Raw genomic sequence first — 27,572 nt, 5'->3', positions numbered from 1 at the left:
GAAGGACCTACCGTTGAAGATGGGGGGCTGGGTGGAGCTCGGAGGTAAAATCGGGAAGCAAATCGACCTTTGTACGCGCTGGAGTTGGTTTTTTTTTTGTGTTCAAAGCCATTAAAATGCATCTATTAATTGGCACCGAATGGTCGGCCGACCGTGGTGTAGTGGGCGGCCTCGTTTCCCCAGTCCAGTCCTACCCGGATGGAATGTCACCAGCCTCGTCAATTCCACCGTGCATTTGATGCCTAATCCCAAATAAACTGGAACGCGATTGCGTTCGAACGAAAGAGAAGGTGGAAATATGATTCCCGCTGACCATCAAGCAGGCGTGGAAAAATGAAGCATCACCGTTACCTGGGCAACAACATAGACAGGAGGGGAAAGCCCCGCCCCGTTGGATGTATGTTTTTTTTCACTTCATTTTCTTCTTCGTTGCTTTTCGCTTTGTTATTTTTTGGGGCCGGTGAAAGTAGCATAAAAATGGAAAGTGCACATAAAGAGCGAATGCACGCGCGCACGCACGCACGCACGCACGACCCAGCGCGGTGGAAAGTAGAACGCGCACACCCCATGCGCCCAGCGTTAGCACCTTTTCCGATTCCGAAAGTGGAGATTTACTTCACCGGCATGAATTACACACATCCCACCCCCACCCCCCTGTGTGAGGGGTGCTGTACACAGTATTGAATAATAATGATGCTAGTTGCGTTTCCCTTCCTCCATCCATTCCGGAAGGCACCTCCGAGAAGGAGTGAGAAATGGAAAACCGCGCTACCAGCGGGAAGAAAAGTGAAGCGAAGCCCAGTGAAAGGAAAACAAGCGCTGACCGCATTTTCGAAACGCATCGACTTTCCAATCATTTCCCGCCCGTCCAGCTTGCTTCTCTTTTTCCCCCCCCCCTCTTTTGCTTCTCTTTTGCTACCATTTTCGTGGAAGTATTTTAGGTCGCGCTTGTGTGCACTCTTCAGCGCCCAACCAACGGCTGAAGCAATCAGCGAAGAATCCTCCCCAAGGGGTCGGTCTTAACGAGTCGATCATTACGAAACCTGTCAACGGATTAATTGCTTCCTGTTTCGCGCGACCCACCAAGTGGCAAGGATGCACAATTATGCCAAATTATGGGGGGGGGGGGGGTGCCCGCGGGATTGCCCTTTTATGGGAGAACGGAGTGTAGGGTAAATTATGCCACACAGCAAGGTTGAGGAAATGCTTCTGGAGTCAGAGTCAGACAAGAGAGCAGTAAAGCTGGCATGGAGGTAATTTTGGTAAAAAATATTAAGATAATGATGTGTTTTCCCTTTTTTATGAGGTACTTAACATGTAATTAGGTATTCTTATCTTTTTTCTTATGTTTGGACTAGTTTAAGTTTTCGCATAAAAATAAAATCATTATTTTTATAACCCGAATTTGCCTACATTTCATTATTTTCTTTTATCATATTATGTTAAGTGTCTTTTGAGCTGTCGTTTATGTTTTTTTATCTCTTTTTCACACTTCTGTTTGAATTAATATTTGCTTGTATTACTCTTTTTATAGCTTTGTTAAGCCATTTTACATTTTTTCCAATTATTCTATTTTTTAATTACTTTTTCCCTTATTTTCCTTCCTTATTTTCATTATGCTTCTTTTTTGCCACATTTACAAGTTCTTTGCTTGTTGATTTCCCCCGTTTGATCGCCATATCCATTAAACATTCCATACTGTTCCACCATACACTGTAAAGAGATACCACCGACGCAGCTGCATTACTTAAAAGTGGAACAAAACCGGGTTAAGTACACCCACCCAACCAACCCGGACCCTCCCATCTATATGCCCTAATATCAGCATCCAACCCCCGGGGGCCACGATCGCACACGCTGTTATGTTTTGCTTCGCAATCGCGTTCCATTTTATCCGTCGTCGGGTCGGGGTGGGTTCGTAATTTCACTGCGCCCTGCATTACTATATCTCCACCTGGGTGTTTGATTTGTTTTTCCTCTCGGTGGTGGGCAGGTGTACCGGTGTAAGATACAGCAACGCGTCTGGAGCGTGAGTAACTGAAGGTGGAACGGTGGAGCGTTCCTGGGACAAATATGGAGCGCATAAAGATAGCCGTCCGGCGGTGTATCGGAACGACGGGAGGTTTCTTCCGCCCAGAATGGTATTTAAACCAGTTTTTGTGTTTTGAGCTTAAAAATAACTATTGGACATAATTAAATGCAAAATAAGTGCTTTAAATTGTCTAAATGAATAAGAAGTTCTTCTATCGATCCTCCACTTTGTGTGCATCGGAAAGCTAATCTGATCAAAAATATGCAAAACAAGATTCCATCGATTGCTTTCTCATAATTTATGCTTCACTTTCACAAGACGCCAACCGCACAAACGAGAATGAGCGTCTCACAGCCCCGAGGAACGGGGACTGCCTGTAAATCGAAACTTTATAACACACACGCACGCACGATCCCTCTTGCTCTCTCTCTTTCTCCATCGCTCCCATGGCGCTCGAAATCGAATCTCATCGCGGCCGAAATCGTGCCAGCGGTGGTGCCGCATACGCGCTTAGTAGGTCAGCGACGCCTCTGCAATCGCGATCACGTTACACTTTCCACCGGCAGCTAGGCCGAGGGCTCTTCCGGACCCGGGCAGTTCTATACCGGTTTCCCCCGATCGAAAACCAATCGTGGCTCTCTTTCTCTTTCTGTCCTTTCATTTTGCTCTATTCTCACGATACCACCGCAGTCGCGCGATCGCGTGATCGCACGCTCAGCAATGCCGCGGAAGATCGCTTTTGGGATGAGTGTGTGTTGGCAGTTGTGTTCGTTGGGTTCGAAGCTTTCGATGGGAGCAAACGCAACGGGAATTTCTAATGCCGGGATCGAGTGGCCAAAACGCGACCGAGAACGCAGTAAACACTGAACACACAAAAGTGGAATAGTGAAAGTAGACGCGGGTACGGGCAGCAAAAATAGGTTATGACATAATTAGGCTTGCTGCACCCCATCGAGCCCCCACAACAAGAACACTGTTTCTGAGCGATGAAAAGCTTAATCTTTATTTAGCATCGCACACTGGACGATTGGTCCAAAACTTTGCCTTTCTTTGGCCGCAATTTCGATATCTCTCTCTCATTCTCCCCAGCGGTGAGAATGTGATGTAGCAAAGTTTGCAAAGTATTATGCGGCGGACACGTGGCCCTAGCACATGTCTCGTGTACGGCCACGCTTATGCCAATTCGGTACGGTACGGCTTTGGTTTCCTCGCGACACGGGCGACAATTTTTCTGTTCTGCCGTTTTGCCATTCCAGCTTGGCCAGCTTGGCGAAGGAAAGGTGCTATTTTCAGCACTCCGAGAGCAAAGAGCTTTCTCAGCGCGCGAACACAGTACGCCGCGATTACGTGGTACGGAGGATGGCCACAGGCTGGCAACGTGACTGGAGAAAGTTTGGAGTGTTCCAGCCCGAGTCCTCTGTGTGGCTAAATTTATCGCGCAAAAGGGCGCAGCGAGCTGTGTGTGTGCTCGAGAATTGATGGTACTGGAATGCAGAGAGCATTGCATCACTTCCATGAACTTTTAGCTGGGGCTAAAAGGAGATTAGGATGAGAAGGAATAATTCACCGGAAATATAAATATATAAAAAAACATTCTAGATGTGCTCTTTGGGTAAAACAAATACATTAAATGTTACTGTGTTTTGTTGATGCTCTTTAATCATAAATTACGTAAAATTAAATGCCAATGACTGAATGATTAAATGATGTGGGAAATAACATTGAGTAATGGTACATCCTGGTAAAACAAAAAGGGACGAACAATACAATACATATTGTCATCAATGGACTCTATCTTTTGGCCCCAACTCAAGCAATAACAACGTAATTGCACAAAAAAGTCCACTCCAACACATAATGACTTTCAACAAAAAAGGCAACCCAATGAAAAAAAGAAGTTATTTGAGTGCATTTTTTTGGGTCTCAAGCATCACTTTTTCTCTATCACACTTCACGGTTCTACGCCGCCCATTCCAATCGACCGCCTCGATGACGCACGACACCGCGGCGATGGTGAAAGTAGGTAAATCTCATCGCTAAAGCGTTTTCGATGCGACCGGATAACTCCAGCGGATTGTGTGTGTGTGCATTTTTTTTGGTCCTTCCCCGGCCACGGTTCTCAAAAAACGACCCGAAGGGAACAGAATCCCTCTCTCTCCCCCATTCAAAAGGCAAACAAAATCTGCCCGCTGGCCATAACCGAGATAGATAGGGAGAGAGTGAGGAAAAAATGGAGCTAAACACGGATATTCCTCTCTAATGCATTTGCGGACGCAGTTTTGACACCGTTCCGACACCGGCGGCGGCAGCGGGCAGGTGAAAGTTGATAGAAAGATCACTTCTTTCCCCTTCCGATCCGATGCTTAATGGGCGGAGAATGAGAACAGAAGAAAAGCCGACGACAATTAAATGCCTCTCTAATCACCACAAAAAAGTGGAGGCCACTTTCCGCTGGTTATACTTCCATCCATCTCTTCTCCCCGTTAAAGGTCACCTGGTTGAATGAAGGCGACTGCTTCAAAGTGGAAAATAAGGTCATACCTTTTGTACCCTCTCGGGGTGGTTGGTAATGGTTAATGGGAGACAGTGTGACAGTTTTTAGCGTTATCGTAGCTCAAAGTGAAAGAAAAGAGGCAATTAAAAACTCTCATTTATTAGTTAAATTTCGACCGTTTTTTGGGGGCTTTAATTAGCACTAGCCACCCAGAATAGACGTTCTAAATACTCTACTCCAATGGATGACACAAGGTGTGACACATCTGGAGTGCATTGCGGTGAGCATTTACCTCACACCTTGCATCGAACGAGGTCGTTGTGTTAAATCATCGATGAGTGTCGTTCGCTTGTCGTCCCCGTTCTTCGTCGTGTTATTACGATTCAATGACGTCATCCAGGCTGGACACGTTGTAATGTAATGAACGATAAATGCAGATATAAATAAGGTAGCATCACATGCATTTGCGTACGACACCAGCGTGCCTCTTTGTGTGTCAGCGCAGCGTGCAATGCAAATGCAAATGCTGCTTCTAATGCGCTCATCGGACGCGCTCGGCCATCTCGGGATGTGGTGTTCCGGCCTGCCGGAAGTGTGTGCGATGCATGTTGAAGAAGTATATCACCATCGGGAACGGGATATGATCGCCCGGAGTTCTTATACTGCAAGTCATAAGAATAGTTAAACAAGAACATTTATAATAAATGATAAGAAAGCGCATAAAACTGGAGTCACAAACAGAGCAATAAAATGTTATTCAACAGAACAGAAAAATAATAACGGCAACGGCTATAAAATGAATTGCCCTGAACCACCCTGAAGGGAGCGTAGAAATAGCATCACTGTACAGCATCGTCACTGATAAAGTTCGACCGTGGAGCGCTCGAGCCAGCGTTAGTTAGCGACAGTGACAGCCAGCGAAGGACACGCGCAATCAAGCGAACCAAAAACACATTTCGCTTTAAGGCCTTAGATTTCCTGGATGCAAAAAGCATGGCGCTGCCCCATTATCGCGCCTTCCTTGAGCATCAAGGGCTTGTTTGATAATCTGAGGTCTCTCTCTCTCCTCTCTCTATTTCTCTATCCTGCTCAAATTACCTAACAAGTTGTTGGGAAGGATGCAACATCAATGACACTGTACAGTAGCCTTATTGCTCGCACCTTTTAAATGCAACAAAGTTAATCCGTACATGATGATGCCGGTCAAAATCCGGTGCCAAACACAATCTATCATCCAGTGGCGGGGCCAATCGGCAATGAAATCATAGTGCACGATTGCATCAAGCGGACAAGGAAGACGGAACAAACCACAACGGCAGATAAGCTCCATCTAGGGGTTCTCCTCATGTTGCACGCCTCAGCGATGGTCATGCCCTAGAGTGAGGATCTTGAACTCGACCACTTCCACACAATCACACACACACACGGTCCAGACGTCTCGCTTCCTTTCGCTGCAGGCTCACGCGTCGGCAATTATTAATGATGTTATTCAATCGACGATCGAAAACGAAGACAAACGCTGGCGCAAGGATGGGAAGGGTTTAAACTAACTAAAGCAAACCTCCGCCACCGAACACGGGCCCGGGAGAACAAAGAAGCGAGAACACTCCCGGCTTCCCGGAAAGTGTGTCCACCCCCGGCAAAGGGAGAGTAGTCGAACGCGGCCATTAATATTCGCATGAAGATTCACACGCACGCACGCACGCGGTGGTGACGCGGTTTATAGCGCTGCCGCAAAACTTGCCGGCCAACGGCTTTTGGCATTGGCGCAGGCAGACGCGCGCTTCGGCGAATCGGTCAATGCGCCGGCAATTAGTATCTCTGGCCGCAGGGGTTGGTTCGTGGTACACTTTCAATTAGCTTAGACCCCCCTCGCCCGGTTTGAGGAAGTGTCTGGTGTATCCAGCGAAGTGGCGGCTCTGCCCGTTCTTGGAACACTGGTGGCGTGATGCTGCAAAACGATCGGTCGCGAGTCGGTGCATCATGGTCGTTTCAATCCATTAAAGGATCATCTGAGTCACGCTAAGAATAGAAAACACCGTAGGATGCTTCTTGTTCACGAATATTCGGCGTAACTGAATTAGAACTGAACGCCAAAGCTACGGAGAAGCAAGAATTACATCATTTTACGGGCAAGCGAGTTATCAAGCACGCGCAGAACATAAATCAAATCCTCGGACGCTCGCGCTTGCCGCTAAAATCCGGTCAAGACAACAGACGCATCTAATCGCAATCGGTTAGGTAATCATCCTTATCAGCGCTAACCTTCCCCCCGTACCCATTCCTCTAACGGTGTCATTTCTTCTTTCTTCGTGGCCTCATGGCGATGGCCTATTTGGTTTCGATGACGCACTCACTTGAACGTCGAACCGAACTCGTTTGATTTACCTTTCCTTTACCTTACTGGTAGTATTTTGCAAACCTCTGATTACATTCTTCGCATACTTTTGCAAACTCTCTCACTCCCTCTCGGGGGAAGACCAAGCAACAAGTGTACTTCCGCGGCGTAATCGCGCTTTAGAACACTTTACGCTCTAGATTATCACTACGGGAAGGTAAGAAATCCCCGATCGATGGAAGATTGTTTTCTTGTTGTTGGTGCAATGTGTTTCACTAGAGCATCTCCCTGTGTACAACTGTGCTCGGGATTATCAGGCTCGGAAACATTGTACATCGCGTTACGTCATGAGTTGTGGTTTTGGATTGAACGAAGCGGTTGCTTCCGGCAAAGGCAACCTCGCCTATTCTTAGGCACTTCTAAGTGATCGTCGCGGAGAAACCGCCACTTGTGAAGAGATGTTTCAGTTCCAGCGCACTCACACGACGTTAATTGGTTCTCCCCTAAGAAAGGGCACACGAAGGGGGGGTTGCTTGTGTGTGTGTGTGTGTGTGTGTGTGTGTGTGTGTGTGTGTGTGTGTGTGTGTGTGTGTGTGTGTGTGTGTGTGTGTGTGTGTGTGTGCGTGTCCATCATCTTTACAAACCACTATCGCCTTACGTAAGTGGCCGTTGTGAGTGTGTAATAGAAGTGGAATAACCATGATCACTTAATTCTATGAAAAACGTTGATTGACGCAAAACCACTTGAAACTGATTTATCACCCATCTTGCGATGCGATGGAGAGCACTTCGCATTGTGGGCCTCATTTTCGTCCGCATGCTAACCGGTTGGCTATTTATAATGTTGGAAGTGATAATTTTTACACCTTGCCATATTTTGGGTGCACACTAAACGCCGTTATGGAGGGCTTCTAGAATTCCAGAAGATCTCAATTTCCGCATTATGGCTTGACAGTAAGATCTACAAATAAAAAACGGAAGAATCAATAGAAAAACAAAGAGAAACCATCCGACCGGCCTTCACAGACAGGCCACCAGAACCAGAACCAGGTCAAGAATGGTGCGTTACTCATTGACCAACTGTCACACTTTCTAGACCTCACTGCCCCGCCCTGCGGGGTGCCTGAGAACCTCGACAAGCACGACAAAACCACAAAATCAAACACAAATTGCCCACATTGTGGGGACGGTCTGCGCAAAACAAATCCATGAGGCAAAACATTAAATAAACGAAAATCCACCATGATCGAGCGTTTGCATTATCGGCGCGTTTGAATGAGGTCACACAGAACACAGTGTGTGCGTCTTTGTGTGCGTCTTCGTGTGCGATTCTTATGTGCTAATGTGCTATTCCATGGCCCGGGTGTCGCCAAACTCTGTTTGGCATTCGGGGCCGAATTACATCAGCATATGGTCCGAGTGAATTACGTAACATTAATGCGACGCGTCCCCCCCCCCCCTTTCCCCTCGAATGGATGGCAAAGCTTGAAGGGTCTGTCTGTGGGTCCAGTCGAAAAATCCTTAACCAGCTGGGGGTTTGCCCACTTTCTGAGCACTTCCCCAGGCGGCCTGCAAAACTGTGCCAAAGAACGGGTCGGCCCGAAAATTCTTGCTCAATTAACATATTTCATTATTTCGTTTGCTTACCTTCCTTACCGCGTCTGGGTGCTTCTTGGTTGGTTCTTTCTCTTGCTCTGCGCCTCTCGTTCCTGCTTCGTGTTCTGTGTGTTTTGCATTTATTTTTGTTCGTTTTGGAACACGCTGGTGGTTTATTTGTGTGTTTACTTACTACTATCCATGGCGTACTGCGATGGTTGTAAGATTGTTGCAATTTTGCCCGGCATCAGGCCTACTTAGCAATTCTTGCCCCGTTCGGTTAAGCAATGGTAAATAAATGAACGGCCGATTTTGTTTTAATAATAAAATTATGTTTATCGCTTTTTTTTTATTCTTCTTGCTGGGCTGTCTGGCGGGTTTCTTGGTTTCTTTTTGTTTGTATGTTGGTTGGATGGTGGTCTACATTAGAATGGCACAAAAAGAGGATTAATAAATTGAACCAGATGGAGGTAGATGGTGTGGAAATTGTTATTATGGCGTAAGTTAAACTGATTAAAAATTACTCAACGTTAAAGAAGCTATTTTCTGCTATTTAGGTAAATCAGTAGACTAAAAAGGGCCCTGAAAAAAACAGTACAATAAATTGAAACACCCTTCTGCACTCCCCTGCAATCGCCACCCAAAAATTATGCGCACCCAAAGTTTTTGCGCAACCGTTGCGTACCACAAAAAAACGGGATTAATCCAATCGGGCATGTTTTGCTAACCTAAATCGAGCATCGGATCCGTTACTCCGCGGCCAGCCCGGGCCAATCGATATTCCTATCCGCACACACTTTACCCCCCCCCCCCCCCCTCCGTCTCAAAACGGTTGCGCGATTGCGATTTCGCTCGCGCTTACTACCAAACGGTCAGCCCACGTGTCTGTGTGTGTGTGACGGTGACTGTGTATGGGGGGAAAAAAATAAAACCAAATTTGCAACCAAAACCGCAACCCGGGTGGCTGAAGTAGTAATGTGAGCTACTTCGGTTTCGATTGGCATTCGCGGTTCTGTTTTCTGCGTTCTAAAGTGGCACGTTGTTTTATGTTTTTCTCTTTTTGCTCCCCCCCCCCCCCCTGAACCGTGCCACACAGCTACAATGTTGGCGCTCAATTATTGCTTCCCGTTTTGCAGCTGATCGACAATTCCCTTCCGTCCCCGCACGCAAATGGACGCTTCCACACACACAGATCGGTCGGGGCACGTTTTCGTACCGAACGCCACCGATTTTCCGATGACGCGAACGTAATAAAATAGGCCACGAGTATTCACCCCTCCCCCACCTCGTTCCTCCCTTCTACCCAAAAGGGGCGGATGGAGGGTTTGTGGTCATGTGGCGTTTATGAAGATTACCTAACCTAGTAGTAGTAAAGGTGGTGGTGTTGGTGGTAGTACTCGATGGGCGACGGCCGGATGCTCGAGCTCACGTTATTGAGTCATATCTCGTGGGAAATGTGAGCACGTGGACATAGAGGGAGTGGAAAGGGCTAGATGGGGTGGGGGGGGGGGGGGCGTGGTTGAGGAAGCGACAGTAAGGAAGCTTGTCGGTAGTTTAGGTTGCAGCGTATTTGTTTCGTACCCGTGCACTCGTGGCCGATCAGAATCAAACATACGACGATTACGTCCGGCGGCACAGTGCTGTACAAAATGTTACAAATGGAAGCACAGTGGAGCCTCCACACATCCCAATGGTTTTGATACATTTAGGAGGATATTTTGAGTTAATTTTTGTAGCAAATGAATCAATCCATTTTATTTTGCAAAATATCAACAAACGATCCTTGTTCAATCGTACGTTCCATAAAAGTATCATATTGTACACAACTATCAACACTAATCACTCGTTTTGTGCCACACTGTGCCTCCTCTCCACCCAGAACACGACAGTGTTGCATTCCGCGTTGAGCAATTGTACATTTCTTTATGCGATCAGGCCAACGATCAGTTTGCTGTGTTGTGAGGACCACCCCATCAGCATACCATCCGGGCACACGTGTCACCTCCCCGGACTGCCTTTCCTCGATGGCAAACGTGCCTGCAAAGGAAAACGACCCTTCAATGTGATCCGATTCAGGTGCAGGCCGTACGGAGAAGGGGATGCGCATCAAGTGTCATCCGTTTCACATGTCCGTTTGCCGTTAGTGTTGCGCCAGCACAGAGACACACGAGCGGTGGAAAGTCCGTTGTGAGGTGTGCAGTAGACGACAGGCCCACGGGGCCGTTTGCGGAGAGCGATCATGCGCCATTTCCCTCGAAAAAGGGGGATTGAGGGGTGCAAGGTTCCATTTCCAGCTCGTGTGTTCTTAATCAGTGGGCAAGCGTGGGAAGGTAAAGGAGTGTGGTTGAGTTGAGGTTTGTTATTGAGTTTATGTTTGCCAAAGCTCCCCCTCTCTCCCAGTGGTCCCAATGATGTTTATGCTGACTTTTTTCTTCCATCTTCTTTTCCGTCAAGGTTAACAGTGAGGCTGGTTCGTTCTGGTTTCTAATGCGACTTAGAATGGGTTTGATGTTGATTCAAATCTTGCCCATTGCATAAGCGTCGTGGCCGCTTGTTTTGCGCGTATGCTGCGTATTATGTGTGTGCGCAATCTGAGCATGCGTTTCAGTCGTCCGAAAGTGTGCCAATTGAGTGATTTCGTTTCCCATGATAATTTGTGTTTTGCGCACTCCTGCCGCTCTCCTGCGCTCAACAAGAAGGCCCCACGTGGGCACAGGAATTTGTTTTGCACAGTTTCGTGCAATGTTTTTATTTTCTCGCTCGTTTTTTGCGCATTCCGCAAACATGTTTAATCTCTCTCGGGTCACCAGGATTAATTTACTGCCTTATTACGTTAGCGTGGTGGTGGTGGTGGTGGTGGTAAAGTAATCGAATTGGACCAGCAAACAAAACAAAAACCCCTCGCGCTAGTAATCATTGCAGAACAAGGCATTGACCTATTTTATCAATTCGAATAGAGCTTCTTACCGAGCACGGGGTCTTTGTGTGTGTTTGTGTGCCTGATTTATTTCAATAGCAAAAAAAAGGAGAAGCAAAAACCCTTGACTCATCACGCTTGAGAACGAAAGCAAATGTCTAATGCACGTTTGGCACGGGGAAAATCAATTGACTCGTGGTGAATCATCGCTGGTTGAGGGACAAATATTTTTTCCGCCCGAAATTCGACCAAACACGGGGAGTCATTGGTTTGTGTGAAGAATGATATGCATGCAAAAGCATGAGCATAGCTATTATTAATCTCCAGCAAATGCTAATTTGCACAAGCGAACTGTTGGAAGCGTGCAATGAGTCGTTGGAGGGATGTAGTCTGATGTTACATTAAATTTCAATAACACACATTGTGCAATCAAGCATACCTCCCTCAACCTTAAAAAAGATAACAATTACCAATCGATAAGTGATTCACTGTTTGATACTTGCACGAATTTTCATGTTTTTAAGCGAAGAACGATAAAGCGAGGGAACCACCATGTGACCTGAAAATTCCTGCTGACGTAATGTGGCTGAGAGCAATTTCCAATGTGACATCAGATGCACATTCTTCGGTTTGGCAAAGGCAAGTTCTTAGCTGCCTTTATTGCTAGAGCGTGCGGCCGGCGTTTGCATTAGAAGACAACGCTGCAACACGTGCATTCGATTGCAGCGCACTGCATGCGGTAGTCGACGATGGGGCTGAAAATAGAAATAAGCTGGAGGGACACAGAAAGCGCGTGTGTGTGTGTGTGGGGTCCATGGCGTCAGCCATTCTGTGTGTTGGTGATGCAAAAAATAGATTGCATGTGCAGGCCCAGGAGGGCTCCAATGGTAGGAGACAGAAGATTCGGTGCTGCAGAAAACTAAGTAAAACATTTGTCGTATCGTAAATTAGACCAACCGGTAATGATAGGACGAGGCTAAAAGCGGATCTTCTTGGGACGCTTTGAGGAGATCGAGTGTAATTTGTGCGAAAGCGATGTTGTAACAACGTTACGTGATATAACAAGAAATTATCGCTAAGACTGTTTTCGCTGAATGTTGAAATTAAATGAAATTTCATTGAAATGTGTGTGGTAATTTCTGGAAAGCTTATCAAACATACTGCATCCCCGTGAAAAATAATTTAAAAAATCATTATTGTCCTTAAAAGTAAAGTAAAAGTAAAGTAGCAGCTAAAAATGATAAAATAAGTCCGTCCAAACTTACTAATCCAGTGTAAAATATTTTCAATAATTTTCTTATCAAGCAACCTTCGCTGTCCGGATATCCCCTTGCCACTTCCTCGCAGTCCGTAACCTTCACCTTTTCACCCCGCGTCACTGATAAGTGTTTTAGTGTAAGGCTTTCCCGTTTTGCCACCGCCCCCTAACCTCCTTCTCCACTCATCCTCCATTTAATCAGCGCGCTAACGCCTCAACTGACAGATGACGAGGACGAACGGAAGTGCGTACAAAAATAGCATCCGAACGCACGCAGAGCCGCCGCCCAGCAAGTTGCGAAAAAAACCCTCGAAGCCCCCATACTGCGCGAGCACAATTATCGCGCTAATGAGAGTGTGTGTGTGTGTGTGGCGCGGAGTGGTGGCGGCGTAAAACCCGGCGTCACGTTGCAGTGCATCGTGCCGTGCCAGAGCCCCACAGTTTCGGAGGCGTTATCTGCCACCCGCAGGCAGGTTAGCTCCGGCGGCAGGTGATTTGAATCCTCGAGCCGCCTCCGGGCGTTGTTAGGCAAGATGATGCAACGAGGAAAACGTAGAAGCTATGCGAATTCGGTCGTAAATGCCATCATACATATCCTTTTGGGGCCGAAACATGTGAACCGGGTGACAAAGCATCCCTGCCACGTGCATCCAAGTACACGCAGGAGGCGTTGCTGGTGCTGCTTTGATGAGTCATCCCTATGGAAACGTAACAGTAAAATGTCAAAAACAGGAAACAACTCAACGAGAAGCGTTTGCAATTTTGCTATTTCAGTACGAAATCATAAAAAAAATGCTCGTAATATTTGCAAAACGAATACAGTCATTCTTCTTCACATTCCTCCCTCTACCACGCCACTGTGTAAGTGAGTCTGCTTCTTGTTTTCCTTCCCTCTCCTCTTCATTGCTTTTTGGCATTCTATTACTTTAGTTACTTCAGAGAAAGAACACCGTTCTGTTAAGTGCAATGTATCGTCTGCGAAATGTGCTAACGAGAGTGCTTACTCACTGCTTCACCCTTCCTCTTTCCGTCCTCACCCTTCCACACATACGCACACACCCTCGCACCCCTTCCGCCCGTTCAAGCTTAACTCGATGCAGTTCTTTGTTGTCCGTGTCAGGGCAGGGATCGAAGCAGAAAAGAAAACTCCAAACTCGACGTGTTCTTGGCGTCTTACCCGTCGGACTACCACAACGGCGGCGACGGCGACGACGGCTACGATAAAGAAAGCGAAACCTACGGTATGGCACACCAGCGGGGAAGGGGAAAGGGTTGGTACAGTATGCGCGCGGACTCGAAAACAAAGAGAATCCATCGTCCGTCTGGCCGAGCGACCGTCCCTTCGTGTAGTTGCCGTCCTCCCTTTTCCCCCCATTCCCATGCAACCCCTTTCTCCATTGCAAGCGCATACACACGCACACCCCTTCGTCTCTATTACGTGTCCCTTTTGGCGCAAACGGATAACAACAACACAACAGCAAGGTAACGCCATTTACTGCAGACGCCATTCTTCGCCCCAATGCCGTGTTCTTGCGTACACGTTCTTCTTCACCCTGATGCACTCACACACATAGAAACATCTGCACTAACACACGCGCATGCACACTCAGTACGGATTGGGGTGGCATCTTCCATCACTGACCTGGCATAATTTCTCGCGCCGGCAGAGCAATGGGAAAATAGAAGAAAAAAGAGTGAGAGAAATAGATTGTTAGAGAGAGAGAGCGAGGAAGGGAGCGAGAGCATGAGAGCGCTCCACTTTGGGCCCTACTGGTGGTACGAAGAAAGCAACACATGCAACAGGGCAATATTGAATTGTGGTTCTGCAATTGCTTTGAATAATTGAGAATTTAGCTTAAACGTCACAATACAATCTTTTACTAACACGTAAATGCTAAATAGGGTTAAAAATGAAAGGAAAAAAGGGCAATAAACAAAACACACAAGCATGGTGCAAGTGTGTGAGTGAGTGTCTGCCCGAACCAGACGGATTGAGTGCCCGAAGTCGGGTTGCAGGGTTAGTGGTTGAGGAAGAACCCATGCTTTGTAACGTTGTAAGGCGTTGTCATTTTGTTGTTTTTACAGAACGGGGTTTTGAGACAAAAAATTGAGTCAATTATTCAGTTATTTGCATAACTTGTAAGAACCATTTTGACGGCAAATTGTGTTGCAAGTGTGTTTTAATCCACAAAACCCTTCCACCACTCACTGTGCAATCAAGGCAACGGTCCCTGCAAATGGGCATTCGTGCGATCGGGCACTCACACTCACTCGAGTGTCTGCGGGCCCCATTCGCGGCTTCGAGTTGCCGTCCGTTCAGTCAAACGCAACATTCTTCGAAAAACTCGCAACCGCAGCAAACGCGAAAAGTGGCGCTCGTGGCCATCGGTGTTTGTCCGCTGTTTTTTCAACACAAAATCGTAACACACACACAAGTCCCCGGTAGCAAGCACCGTACAGCGCAACTAAAGTGTGTCGATACAGCTTTGGTTTATTACACGGTGAAGCATTAATTTCGGTGTGAATTGTACGTGAAGTGTAATTTGGAAGCTTTTTTTGCCATCAAGAAAAAAGGCAATTAACAGGAAAAAAATAGAGTTGAAAAAAACCCCAAGTGAAGTGAAAGAAGAAAGGTGAAGCGCAGTGCAAGATCCAGATCCAGTAGACAGAAACTAAACACCTCAGAGAGAAGCAGTGTTGAGCGGTGGCGTGGAAGCGGTCTAGACCTTGGGCCGTACGGAAACGCACACGCAGTGTGATCGCATGACGGTGTTGTGTTGTGTGCACATAGAGGCAACATATAACCGACCGTGACCGTGGTGAAGGAAACGCATCCGTGAGCGAGTGCAAAAAGTGCACCGCGGCGAACAAGTGCAACCAACTGCATACGTGTGGTTAGAGAAGAAGCAGTAGTAGTAGTACAAGAGTGAGAGATAAGAAGAAGTGAAGTGTAGTGTTGCTGTGAGATTAAACAGAAAAGAAAGCGGCACAGAAAGGGCAGAAAAGTAGAGCACCCTTTGGTACGATATATCGGCATTGCATTTATAACACTTATAACAAGACGACGACAACGCGGGTGTTTGTGCGCTGTGTTGGTGTAGATTGAGCAGGTGTAGTGGATTGCCGTTCAATAGAAGAAAAGCAGTAATCAATTAAAAAAAGCTTCGTTGAGAGAGCAAAGTGCATTAACGTGAAAATCTATTAGTTGTGGAGCAGTGTTTTAAGAATTGAAGCTTTCAACAACACACGAAAAAGGTGAAAAGCTAACTTCCTACACAACAGTGAGCAGCAAGTGAGAAGTTAAGAAGTAAACTAAATAGCAAACAAAACAAAAGTGCATTCGGTGTCTGCAACAACAATCGGTGCGATAATAGAACAGCGGAGATCAATCGAGAAGGAGTGCAGCGACAGTGCAGCGACTCCAACAAAGTTGTCTTATCTCGGCACTCGGAACGGAAGTGCTGCTGTTCATCGGTTCCCCGAAAAGAGTGAGTAGTTATCCTACCTGATTATCTAAAAAAAGCTGCGGAGGAGTAATGTTCTTTGTTGTGCAAAGACGAATGACACATGATTTATGAGCGGGAACCTATTTTTACGTTCAAACAGGAGAGGGTTTTCTGAAAAAAAATCCATAAAAATACGAGTAGAACTAATTGCACTAAAAACGCGTTAAAACCCCTGCAAACACTCATCCTCCAAGCAACAGTTGCGTATTACCTCATCGACACAAAAGCTCAGCTCAGCTTCAGTACACAAACACCATCCAAGTTGCAGGCGACAACTAACCTCACGAAGGTCGTTGCCGCCTGTTTTGCGTGTTTTGTTTGGCTCCTTTTTGAGGACAAATTACGTCGCTTCTGCTCTGAATTTGTGTGCGTGTGTGTGTGCGTGTGTTTGTGTCCAGTTTTATTGATCCTCCCTTCGCTGCCTCATTCGACAATCGGTGATAACGCGCGATGTGGTGCAATCACTATTGACACAGTGGCCTTTTGACCTTTGGGGTTTTGCTACATATGCAAAAGGTTACCATGGGAATGCGTAAGTGCTGCTGCCAGTGTCACACTCTGTTTCGTTCTGTGTTTGTGCGAATCTTCTGGAAATTCAAATCAAACGGTCAAACAGGTTCGAACGGCAAAGTCGAGAAGTATCGAGAAGAGGACTCCCTCCAAAACATTTGTTTATAGCTATTCCTCGACAGGTGTGTGTGCTTGTGTGCCTGCAGAGGAATTAGGGTAGCTTATCAACGTTCTGGGCTACTCCCCTTGTTCTTCTCCTATCGCCCCCCTTGACCGACGGGCTGAGCCGATGAGTTGACAGTTTTTGCCTCCCTCGACTTTCATTACAATTTGTTTACGGTTTCACCACGCGTTTAACCCCCGCAAACCGGCAAACGCAGGGGTCGATCTTGATAAGCGTGAACTATGACCTCATTGGTGTAGGTACCCATGGTTGGTTTTGTTGGAGCACGCACGCCACCGTCCTTGTTCCATCTCGACCAACTCTACACCAAGCAAGATGACCTTCTTTCGTGTCACATTTTGTTTGTGTGTGGGACACTTTGCCGTGTTATTAGATCATCCACAATTTGTGAGTACGTGTGTGTGTTTGTGTGTGTGTGACGGAAATAAAGCACAATACTTTCTCATGGTGCTCGATTTGCGGTGAGTAGCAGTGTCAAAGAGAGAGAGAACGAGGGGATGTTTTGTTACTCACTCACAGACAACATTAAGGATCTGACGTCATTTGGGGCTGTTGGGGTGGGAAGCGAGTTAGTAAGAGAGAGCGAGAGAACCCTCGGTCAATGTACTTAGAGCGTGTCGAATCGTGTTGTGATGGGGCGCCCAGTAGAACGTTCCACGCGAGGACCGATTATACCACCGCGACCCGACCCCTCCTCCCAATGATTAAGGGGAGCGAGGGGTGGATGTGGATTTGTTTTGTTGTGCCTTGTGCCTTCCCCACGCTCGCCATTCCCGCTCAGAGCAGCAGCCAAGATTGCAAAACAAGGTGAAATATTCTATTTATCACCGGCAATCCGGGCGAGGGAGTGGGAGAATCCGATGATCCGATTGGGGGATTCCTCCCATGTGTCCATGAATCCTCCTCCCCTCTCCAATTGTGATGAAGCAATTTTCGACCGATTTCATCATCCCTTTTTCCCATTCCCTTTCTTGGCTTATTGTGTGGTTCGCTCAGGATTCATTATTTCTGCTGACGAAACATAATTTGCAAACGTGCGCGCGGTATTGGTGTGCGTACGCAATAGAACTAGTATTCATGTTTTTTGGTTGAGGGGCGCCTTGCTAGAACACGTCCGAACATGCTATACACCCTTGGCCGACGACGCAGTTCTTGCCGACGATTGACAACCGGCAAAGAAAACTATCAAACTGGAACGGATTCCATTGTGTGGCTGTTTTGGGAGTGTTAATTTGGCTGGTGGTTTGGAAGTCTTAAAAAAAGAGGTTGCTCTACTGCTTTGAACTTCCCACCGACCAAACGGCGCACCAAACGGGTGAGAGGGTTAGGTGTTTGTTTTTGCCGGCATGGCCTGGGTTACGTTACTTCGCTCGCGAGCTCCAAAATGACACGCGCGCGCGCTCGCGATCAAGGTCGGTCAGCGACGCCATTAGTACCGCGAGAATCTCGATCGAGCTCGATGTATAATATGCTTCCTCTTCCCTTCCGAAGCGTCAATTGCTGCCGCGAAGGGGGAGTGAGGGTGCAATGTTTGAGGGGGGTAAATAAAAGCACCTTTACTCTCCCAAAGGTGGTTTACCTCGTGCGGTGCGCGGTGTACACAAAGCCCCAGCCAAAACAAGCGCCACTTTGTAAGGGGGAAAGGGCATGCAGAACGACGGAATCGTTCTTACGCTCTCAGAACCATCCCCGAACCCGATCCGGGGAGGGGATGATCGTGAAGAGATCGCTCAATTTTTAAACGTGTGTGTTTAATCACGCCGAGTGGCGATGAACTTGTTGCCCGCGCGTGTGTTTGTGCTCTCTCGCTCTCTCGTTCTTTGGAAGCTCGAATGCAAAATCGTAATATCAACCCCAAGGAAACCATCGGCTACAGTCGGGAAAGGGTGGCTGGGTTGGGAAAACGGTAAATAATTCCTTCAGTCGCGCAGCATCTCGCGCTCGCGCTGCGTTTTGCGCCGCGGTTTTATTCTCACGTACGCTCGGATAAGGAAGGAGGAGCATGTGGGCCACCCCCCCCTCCCTCCCCAGTTGGCCGTGGCAGGGGCAAAATGACGTAATTTTGACGTTTCGATGGGGGGGGACCTGTTGGGACCCCGGTTTGAGGTGAGCGCGGCCGGTGGTGAGATACCTGTCTCAATTCTCCGCTGCGTATTTGAAGTGGATCGTTAAATGGTGCTGGGGGGATGGGGATTTCATCATCCTCGGTAAGATGTTCGGGTCAGGTCGAAGACCTATTGCCAAGAAGAATCTGTTGAATAGAACGCCAACAAGAATCTGATGAAATATGATGAAAAGAATTGTCTAGATGTTGCTGAACAGATGTAAAACGAAGAAACTATTTGTAATATACCTTCAAATACACCTGAGCATTGAATTCGTATTATCGTTCCGTTATGACTCACTGAACAAAAAAAACCCGGAAGCTTCAGAATTGGTTGGCAACTAGGCATGACTCACATGACACACACACACACACACACACGAGGAAATGGAAGATCCATCCAGATAAGTGTTCTGTAATTTCCATATCAAATCAATGACGTATCGACATCCAAGTGCGCCATGCAACTCTGATTGCGTCGCAATATCATCACCGAGAGAGATCAACAAGCTCTCACCACGCAAACGAATCCGACGCAAATGAAGACTCTAATCTGCTCCAGAATTCTACGCAGAGCTCAGACGCAATCGCGGAAAGCGTCGATGGAAATGATTCGACGCGTAAAAATAACCTCCCGATAGTGAAGATGTCCAGATAGTGGTACTACCCGAACCTTTTGTGTTTTGTTCCTCATCCGATATAGCTGCTCTGCGACCCGATAAAAAGTCGATAAAGTCGAGAGACCCTCTTGCGTTCCCCTCAAAGACGACGCTTATCTGCAACGCACTGTTGTCACCCTCACTTTTGCTGATAACTGGCGACGTGTGGAATGGAAAGGGAAAGGGACAGTGGGCCCCGGGGTTTGGTTGATAAGTTGGGCGGGTGTTGTACACCCGTGCCTTAATTCATGAATCGTGCCCCTCTCCCGGGAAGGACGTTGACGCGTCACCGAACCGAACTGGCGTGTCACAATTGCGTGTTGCATCATTTCCTGTTGTGCTTAGAGAGAAGAGAGGGAGAGCGAGAGAGAGTGCGCAGGCTTCTGATAACCAGAGGCGCGCAGATTGTTTACGCGTGGGAGGCATCAGTTGCGTAACAGGAATGGTCTGACGGGGTCGCGATTAGATTCCACCGAGTAAGTTGTTGTTTTCTTGCAAGGGCGGTAGCCTTTTGCACCCAAGAAGCAGATAAACCATTCGGGCTAGAATTGCTGCTGAACTCCTTCTGGCCTCTTTATCTACACGTCCTTGTGTTGTTGTTGTTGTGCTTCTGGGTTGCAAAACAGTCATCATGACGGTTCCGCAAGATCGAAGTTCCGCTCCAATGAAATGACGTCTCCGACAATTGACTGAGAGCGGCTTGGTTCCGGCTGGCTCCAAAATCCCCCCCAATCGTACACGATTGCAATCAATAACAGTCTAAATGGAGGAACGCACGTGGAACGTCGGGCTCGTCGGCCCTTGCTGATGGTGCGCTAATGACGGAGGTTCGTCGTTGCGTGATCACTGCAGTGAGCGCGCGCGTTGCCTCACATTCCGCGCAAGCACGTTGTCACATGTTTCGTTCACGTGCGCGCTCGGTTGAAGTGCAGGTTGTTGTTGATTGTTTGCTTGTTTTGCTCGAAACTGCGTTTCCGTGCGGTTATTGGTGGAATGTTGATTTTTGCACCCTGCCTTGTGTGCCTTTGGCTGCTCCTCCTGCCTCTCCTGCTAATCGTTGGCTGCATGTGGTGTAAATATTTGCTTGATTTGATTATTCTTATCCCACGGTGACCGTCGTGAAACGTGATTAATTGCCAACTGAGGCTTTTCACACCAGCTATCTCAATGGGCTCCAATCATGCTAATTGTACGCGCTTTCTCTTGTTATATTTACTTGCAGATGCACCAATACTAGGCTCGAGCGAAATTATTATGATGGTGGCGGACTTTGTAACACGCCAGCAGAACGGTTCGCCGCTCAACGGTGAAATACCCGGCCAGAATCACAACTCCAATTCCAACATGCCTGGTGAGTTTCTTTCTTGAGACTTTTACTGTAAATTCTTCAGAAAAAAACTGTCTTGAATGTACCAAGTACAAGAAAACCGATTCAGTGGCTGTGGGACTGATGTTTTGCCTTCCCTTCATGTTCATTTTCCTCCCTCACAGCCCACAGTGCCTTACTGATGAGCAACAACAGCAGCAACAGCAACAGCTCCGGCCGTGCCAGCCCGCACACATCCTCCGAGTCGGAGTTCCCCCAGAACAGCTACGAGCTGGCGGCACACCTGAAGCGCAAGGAGCTGTTCTCGCAGCGCAAGCAGCGCGAGTTCATCCCGGACAACAAGAAGGACGACAGCTACTGGGACCGGCGGCGGCGCAACAACGAGGCAGCGAAGCGATCCCGCGAGAAGCGTCGCTTCAACGACATGGTCCTGGAGCAGCGCGTCGTCGAGCTGACGAAGGAAAACCACGTGCTGAAGGCACAGCTCGATGCGATCAAGAGCAAGTACAACATCTGCGGCGAGAACTTGGTCAGCGTCGATCAGATCATGGCCACGCTGCCCACCAACGAGCAGGTGCTGAGCTCGACCAAGCGCGTCAAGCTGGCGAACGGTCAGGCACGGTCCAGCTCGCCGACCGGCTCCATGATCGGGTTTCCGCTTTCGCGCAGCCCTTCGCGCCAACCGCAGGCTACCTCTCCCTCGCAATCGCACGGCCGCGCCTCGTCCCCACACAGCCCACCGGCCGCCAATGGCACGCCCCATCTGCAGCAGACGCTGCTGGCCGTCGTCCAGGGCTCGCCAACGACTACTACGACGACGCCATCGGCGGCCGCGGCGTCCCAGCTGCCTTCGTCCCAGCAAGCTCCGGTCATCCATCCCAACCCGAACGTGGAATCTCCACCGCCAGCGGCCGCCGGCTCGTCGCCCACCGTGTCCTCGGGCGGTGCGATCCAGCACACGAACGGTGGGCCCGCGTACCTGTCCCCAGTTCATGCCATCTACCACCGCAACAGCACGATCATCGAGTACGAGCGAGCCTCGGAGGGCGGCAAACTGTCGTCGGCTGAAGGCAGCAGTCGCAGCCCCTCCCAGATCCGGCTAGAGCTGATCGAACGCAACCTGGACGATCATCATCACCTGCAGCAACAGCTTGCCCAGCAACAGCAGCAGCAGCAGCAGCAGCAGCAACAACAGCAGCACCATCACCAGCAGCAGTTGGCATCCTCCTCCCAGCACCCTCTTCACCACTACAGCCATCATCCGCGGGAGGCGATGCGGGAGTCGGTGATTGATCATCACCATCCGCATCATCCTCACCATCCCCAGCACCATCAGCATCAGCCCCAGCATCAACCTCATCCGCATCAGCAACACCTCCAGCAGCAGCAGCAACAGCAACAGCAACAGCAGCAACAACAACATCCTCACCATCTCCACCAGCGAGTGTTGGTGTCCAACGGTGACCTGGACCGGGATGACCGCTCGCCGTCCCCGCTGACGCCCTCGGCCGCCCCGCGGTTCGGATCCCCAACCACCACCACCAACTCCTCCTCCTCGGCTCCGATCTCATCCACCACGCCGCCAACGATCATCTCGAGCACGAGTCCGGCCGGATCGCCCCCGGCCCACGTCCCGGTGGCCCATGCTCACTCGCACCACTACTCACAGCACCATCATCACCACCCGCACCATCTGGCGGCGCACCACGTCCACCCGCCGCACTTTGTCGTGGGTGCCAGCTCGCCGTACGCCAGCTCAGCCCTTCCCGCCAGCGGCTACCCACTGACGGCGGCGGCCGCTGCCGTCGCTGCTTACGCGAACGGAGCCAGCGCGCTGTACGGATCGCCCCCGCGCACTACCGAGATCGCCAGTGCGCTGCTGACGGCGAACGTGCTCAATCTGAGCCGCCGCGCTCCGTCCCCGTACGATGCCAGCCCGGCGCAGACGGCCTCCTCGACGGCCAGCGCCGGTAGCACCTCGGGCGGCGAGGAGGAACCCGACCGGGAGCGAGAAATCCACGAGCACGCCAACAGTCTGCCGGTGAAGCTGCGGCACAAGTCCCACCTGGGCGATAAGGATGCGGCCACCGCACTGCTAGCCCTGCAGAACATCAAACAGGAACCGATCGGTCACCGGTCGAGCTCACCGGCCTGGGACGACGGGGACGGCTCGTCGGACGAGCGCGACTCCGGCATCTCCACGAACGAGTGGCCGACCAAGGCGGAGCAGAAGATGATGGTACCGCTGCCGGGCTCGCCTCCATCGGCGGCCAGCTCCAGCAGCAGCGCTGCGAGCGGCGGTGCCATCGTCAGCACTGCGGCGATGGTAGCGGCGGTCGCGAAGATCACCTCCATCCCGGCGTCGGTCGTGATCAGCAAGAAGGCGGAAGAGAACATCCATCTGCAGTCGAAGCTGGCCCGGCTCGAGTCCGAGGTGGCCACCATCAAGAACATGATGATCTCGAACACGACCGGCAGCGGGTTCGGCGTGACCGCCGCCGCCCAGTAGCGCAAATCGCGCCGGCACCGAAGACGACGGCTGCAACGATGCTGACGTGTGACCCTAGTTCCTGTACAGAGCGATATCTGGCGACGACGACATTGAGAAGTTGTCGCTGAGAAACTAACCCTCCCAAGGGGGGTCGGTTCGTTTGTGGCATTCCTAGCGCCCCAGGGCCTAGTGGAGAGAGCTGCGGAGAGATCATCATCATCATCATCGTGGTTCGATCGAAGACGAAGCGGATGAAGCGGAGAAACGGATAAAAGAACGGCACGAGAAAGACGAGCGAAGAAGCACGCCATTTATGTTAGTGGGTTAGTTGATCGGTTGGAATTTCTCGGACGTGCGCGAGCGCTCGCGCGATCGGATCGGCTCTTCCCAGCGTGGCATGCCGTGTACGCGACGCGTTGCGTGTTGGAGAAAGTTACCACCACACCACAGCCGTCCACAGTACGTTCGGTACGCTCGCAAAGAGAAAGGCGCAGCTAAGGCAACAAGCTCGTTCGGTGGCTTGCTGCTGCTCTGCGTAGGACGCTGGAGGAGAAAGCTCAACACAGGGGTTGGTTCGGTGTGTGTGTGTGTGTGTGTGTGTGCGTTCGGCCCCCTCCGATTCAGTGCGGTGCTCTGTCCTTTCTTGTGCTCCACTGGACGATGCGGCTTAGCCGCAAGTCAAGTGGAAAATGGTGCTTTGGTTAGCCGTTTTTTACTCCCGCTTTCTTCCACTTCGCTGCTCCAGTCGCCGAAGAAAGTAGCGATCTCTACGCGCGCTCCCACAAGGGGCAGAAACAAGTAGCGAGAATGCCGAGACCCTTCGAGACTCTTTACGCATGATTCGGCTGGCAGCTGGAAGTGTGTGGATGTATTTACTTTGGAATTATTTAGCTGGCGATGCCGGCCTGTAAATTAAAATCAGATCGTTGATCGAAGCTTCTGTCGTAGAACAGAAAAGCGAAAAAGGGGGTTTCCCCCATTTTGTAAAAAGAAAAGAACTAGAGCGAAAACAAAATAATAGTGTATGACACTAAAAACAAGCAGAACTGTAAATGTGAAAACCGAACTACATCAAACATATTTATATCCACGGTAGGTATAAGCGACGCTGTATAGCAAGATAGCAGGAGAGAGAAAGAGAGAGAGAGAGAGAGAAAAAGAAAACAAACTATATATATATCAAATGAGCATATAAAGTGTATTTTAAATATTAGTGTTAGCGAAGGGAGAGAGAGAGAGAGAGAGTAAGAAACCTACAAAAAAACAAACACAAAAAAATGGTAACACATAAACACTCAGTCCACGTAAGATATGTAAGTGCAGAAAGTGCTGACACGGTTCTACAAAGGGAAGCAACAAAAAAACCAGCATCGAAGTGTGTCGAAGGCAGCAGCAGATTCGATGTTTTGTTTTATGTTTTATCTTCAGAGAAGATGATCCTAAGCGAACGGGGGGAAAAATAGAAGAAGGTATAAAACCTATACGATTAAGTGTAGCATGTATAAAGGAATGAGATTTATTGATACAATTTTAAGAACACCTTATCATTAAAACCACCTGCAACTATTAGTTCTGTTTACAACATAAACATACATAAAAACACTGAAGAAGAAAAGGAAAACACAACACGATACAACAGAAAAGAAACAAAAAAGCTAACAAAAAGAAACCGGAGGAGCAAACTTGTTCGGAAAAAAATGTGATATCGTAGGTTTGGAACTATTTTTACACACTAAAAAACGAAACACACATACGTATAAACAGACACAAACACAAGAAGGAGAGAAAGAGAGAGTGAGATGATGAAAAAACAAGAAAGTACACTCGCTACAGGTATTACGCAGGAGGTGTGCGGATCAGTAGCGGGTTTGATGCCTACTCTGATGTCACCCTTCGAGCAACACCCTTGTTTTGAGGCGCGCAGAGTCGTTTGTATTTTTACTTTGCTTTTATTATTACGTTTAACGTTTACTATTATCACTCCAAATGACACTCTCTGTTTGTTTGCCGACAAGACTACTACTACTACTGTTACTCGGTGATATGTGTCGTATGTGTCGTGTTAGAGTTTTTTTCTTTCTCCTTGTTTGGTTTTTACATTTACTACTTGCTAGTTTTGTTTTTACTATTAGTCTGTTAGATAAGGGAGACGATTATTATTATTATTATGATTATCAATATTACTATTACTACTACTACTACTACTACTGTTATCATCAGTACGATTATACAGCTACAGCTATTGATTTGATTATTATATGTTTTCTATTGAAAAACAAGTTTCACCACGTGAAAACGAAGTATGTCATTGAGAGCTAACTGCTACAGTTAGCTGCTAGTACACGTGCGCGACTATTACTATTGCAGTAAGATTTTGTGTTTTTTTTTCTTCGCTAGCGTATATGCAGTCTTTTTTATACAAGTATATGTAAGAGCCTTATTATAAAAAGAAAATTAGGAACAGTTTCTTTTCCCACTTTTTTTTGTCTAAAAGTATCTCCCCAGCTCCTTCCCTCTCCCCACTTCCAATGCAGGTGAAGATAACGGTTGGAAAAGAATTGTTCTCTTTTTTATTTATTATATTTTTATACACAAAACACAATCATTAAAAGAAGGATAATAAAAATGAAAATCATAAAATGAAAAACAAACAAAACAAAAGGAAGTAATTGTGTGCAACGAACAAAAAAAAAGAGAAACAAAAGGGAATGAAAATGAGAAGAACAAATGAGAACTTGGTAACTGGAAGTGGTAACCGAAAACAATCAAATGGAAGAACTGGAAAAGAAAAGTGAAAATGCTCTCCCCGTTTTGTGCTATTGTGGGGAAGTTGTTGCTCTTGTTATATCTTAGTATCACGATTGCACCGGGATATAAAACAAAGGTGGTCAAACAATTGAAGTTTTAAAGGTATTCTTTTTAACGGCCAGCGGCAGGAATGCATAGTTTGATGCATTTCTGCACTGTTCTCTCGATCCAGCTAGGATCTCCGTTTGGTTTGCTTTCATTGGAAAGATGTACGTGTTGTAGCCACGTTTGCATTTCCCGTCTCGTATCATTTATGTGCCTTGTAGGTATTTTGTGACACTCTTACATAAGACTTACATTGAATTGAGTTTAGTTTGTATCTTCTGCTACCTGTTTTACACATAACGACGAAGAAAAACACACACACACACACATGTGCGGTGTACAAATAATTCCTGTTCGCTATTAAGGCTTTACTTAAAGTGTGTTTCGATGACACTATTAAACACATACACACATCTTACACCTACAAAACTACTTCAACCAGGCTCCTTGGAAATGAACGAACAAAACAGTATCACGCGAAATGTAAAATCTTTTGAACAAATGTTTGTGTGTGTTAGCAAGTAAGTCGGAAATGAAGGGAAAACGTGATTTTAGTAGAGATCGAGAGAGGTATGGAAGGCTCGTCGTGTTTGTTTATTCATTTTTGACGACACATTTACACGCCTCTATCGGTTTACGATGAAGGAAATAGAGAGCGAGAGCAAGAGAGAGAGAGATAGAGAGAGATAGATCTAATATAATATTGAACTGGTCTTACAATACAAACTGTTTACTGTATAATTTGTATCAAATTTACGTATGAAATACACTCACTTTCCTAAAAATGCAAAACAAATCGCTGTTATTTTCTTATATTTGCTCTAAAAACAGTTTCATAATTAATTTGAGAAAAAGGAAATAAAATGGTAAGTATGTCCAAAGCACACGGTCTTTTGGAAGGTCTTTGGATGAAGCTCCCCGTATCGTATCCTCCCCCCTGTAGCACTCCACACAATTGAAACCGTGCCGCGATCACGTTGCAATCCGCAGTCACATTGCACGAAAGGTGAGGCGCGTGTATGTGATGATGCCTGTTACAATCGTGTAAACGTGCGTTCCTTGGATGTATGGTGATAGAGAGAGAACGCAGGAGTATAGAGGGCCACTTACGCGATCCGTTTGACGTCGATAAGAGGCGCGCAAGTACGGAATCTCTCTTTGGCCGGTGGCGCGACCGAACTTTCTGTTTTCATCGCCTGACAAAAAGAAGCGTGTGCGACGGAAAAGGGCTTCAGCAACGTGTTTGAACGCAGAATAAATACTGCTGGAAAGGTGTCAAGTGAACGATCGGCTTGTTAATGCA

At 47.9% G+C, this 27,572-nt stretch overlaps 1 protein-coding gene across 1 annotated transcript; it reads left to right on the top strand.

Moving 5' to 3' along the window:
• Positions 1-14,947: 14,947 nt before the first annotated feature.
• LOC120955044 (basic-leucine zipper transcription factor A) lies at positions 14,948-25,897 on the top strand. The gene is made up of 3 exons (XM_040375512.2): positions 14,948-16,123; positions 20,821-20,949; positions 21,090-25,897. Exons 2-3 carry the CDS (start codon positions 20,853-20,855, stop codon positions 23,432-23,434), a joined length of 2,442 nt encoding a protein of 813 aa, XP_040231446.2. The 5' UTR covers positions 14,948-16,123; positions 20,821-20,852; the 3' UTR covers positions 23,435-25,897.
• Positions 25,898-27,572: the final 1,675 nt, after the last annotated feature.

Source organism: Anopheles coluzzii, chromosome 3 (genome assembly GCF_943734685.1).
Source record: "Anopheles coluzzii chromosome 3, AcolN3, whole genome shotgun sequence".
In the NCBI taxonomy this organism is placed as follows: domain Eukaryota; kingdom Metazoa; phylum Arthropoda; class Insecta; order Diptera; family Culicidae; genus Anopheles; species Anopheles coluzzii.
Note: the sequence above shows the minus strand (reverse complement) of the source record. Positions and strands in the feature narration are given on the sequence as shown.

Bases quoted from the DNA above. Each gene is read 5' to 3' on its own strand.
- LOC120955044 (XM_040375512.2), top strand. From the start codon at position 20,853: ATGATGGTGGCGGACTTTGTAACACGCCAGCAGAACGGTTCGCCGCTC. The intron at 20,950-21,089 runs GTGAGTTTCTTT...CCTCCCTCACAG, and splicing joins CTCCAATTCCAACATGCCTG to CCCACAGTGCCTTACTGATG.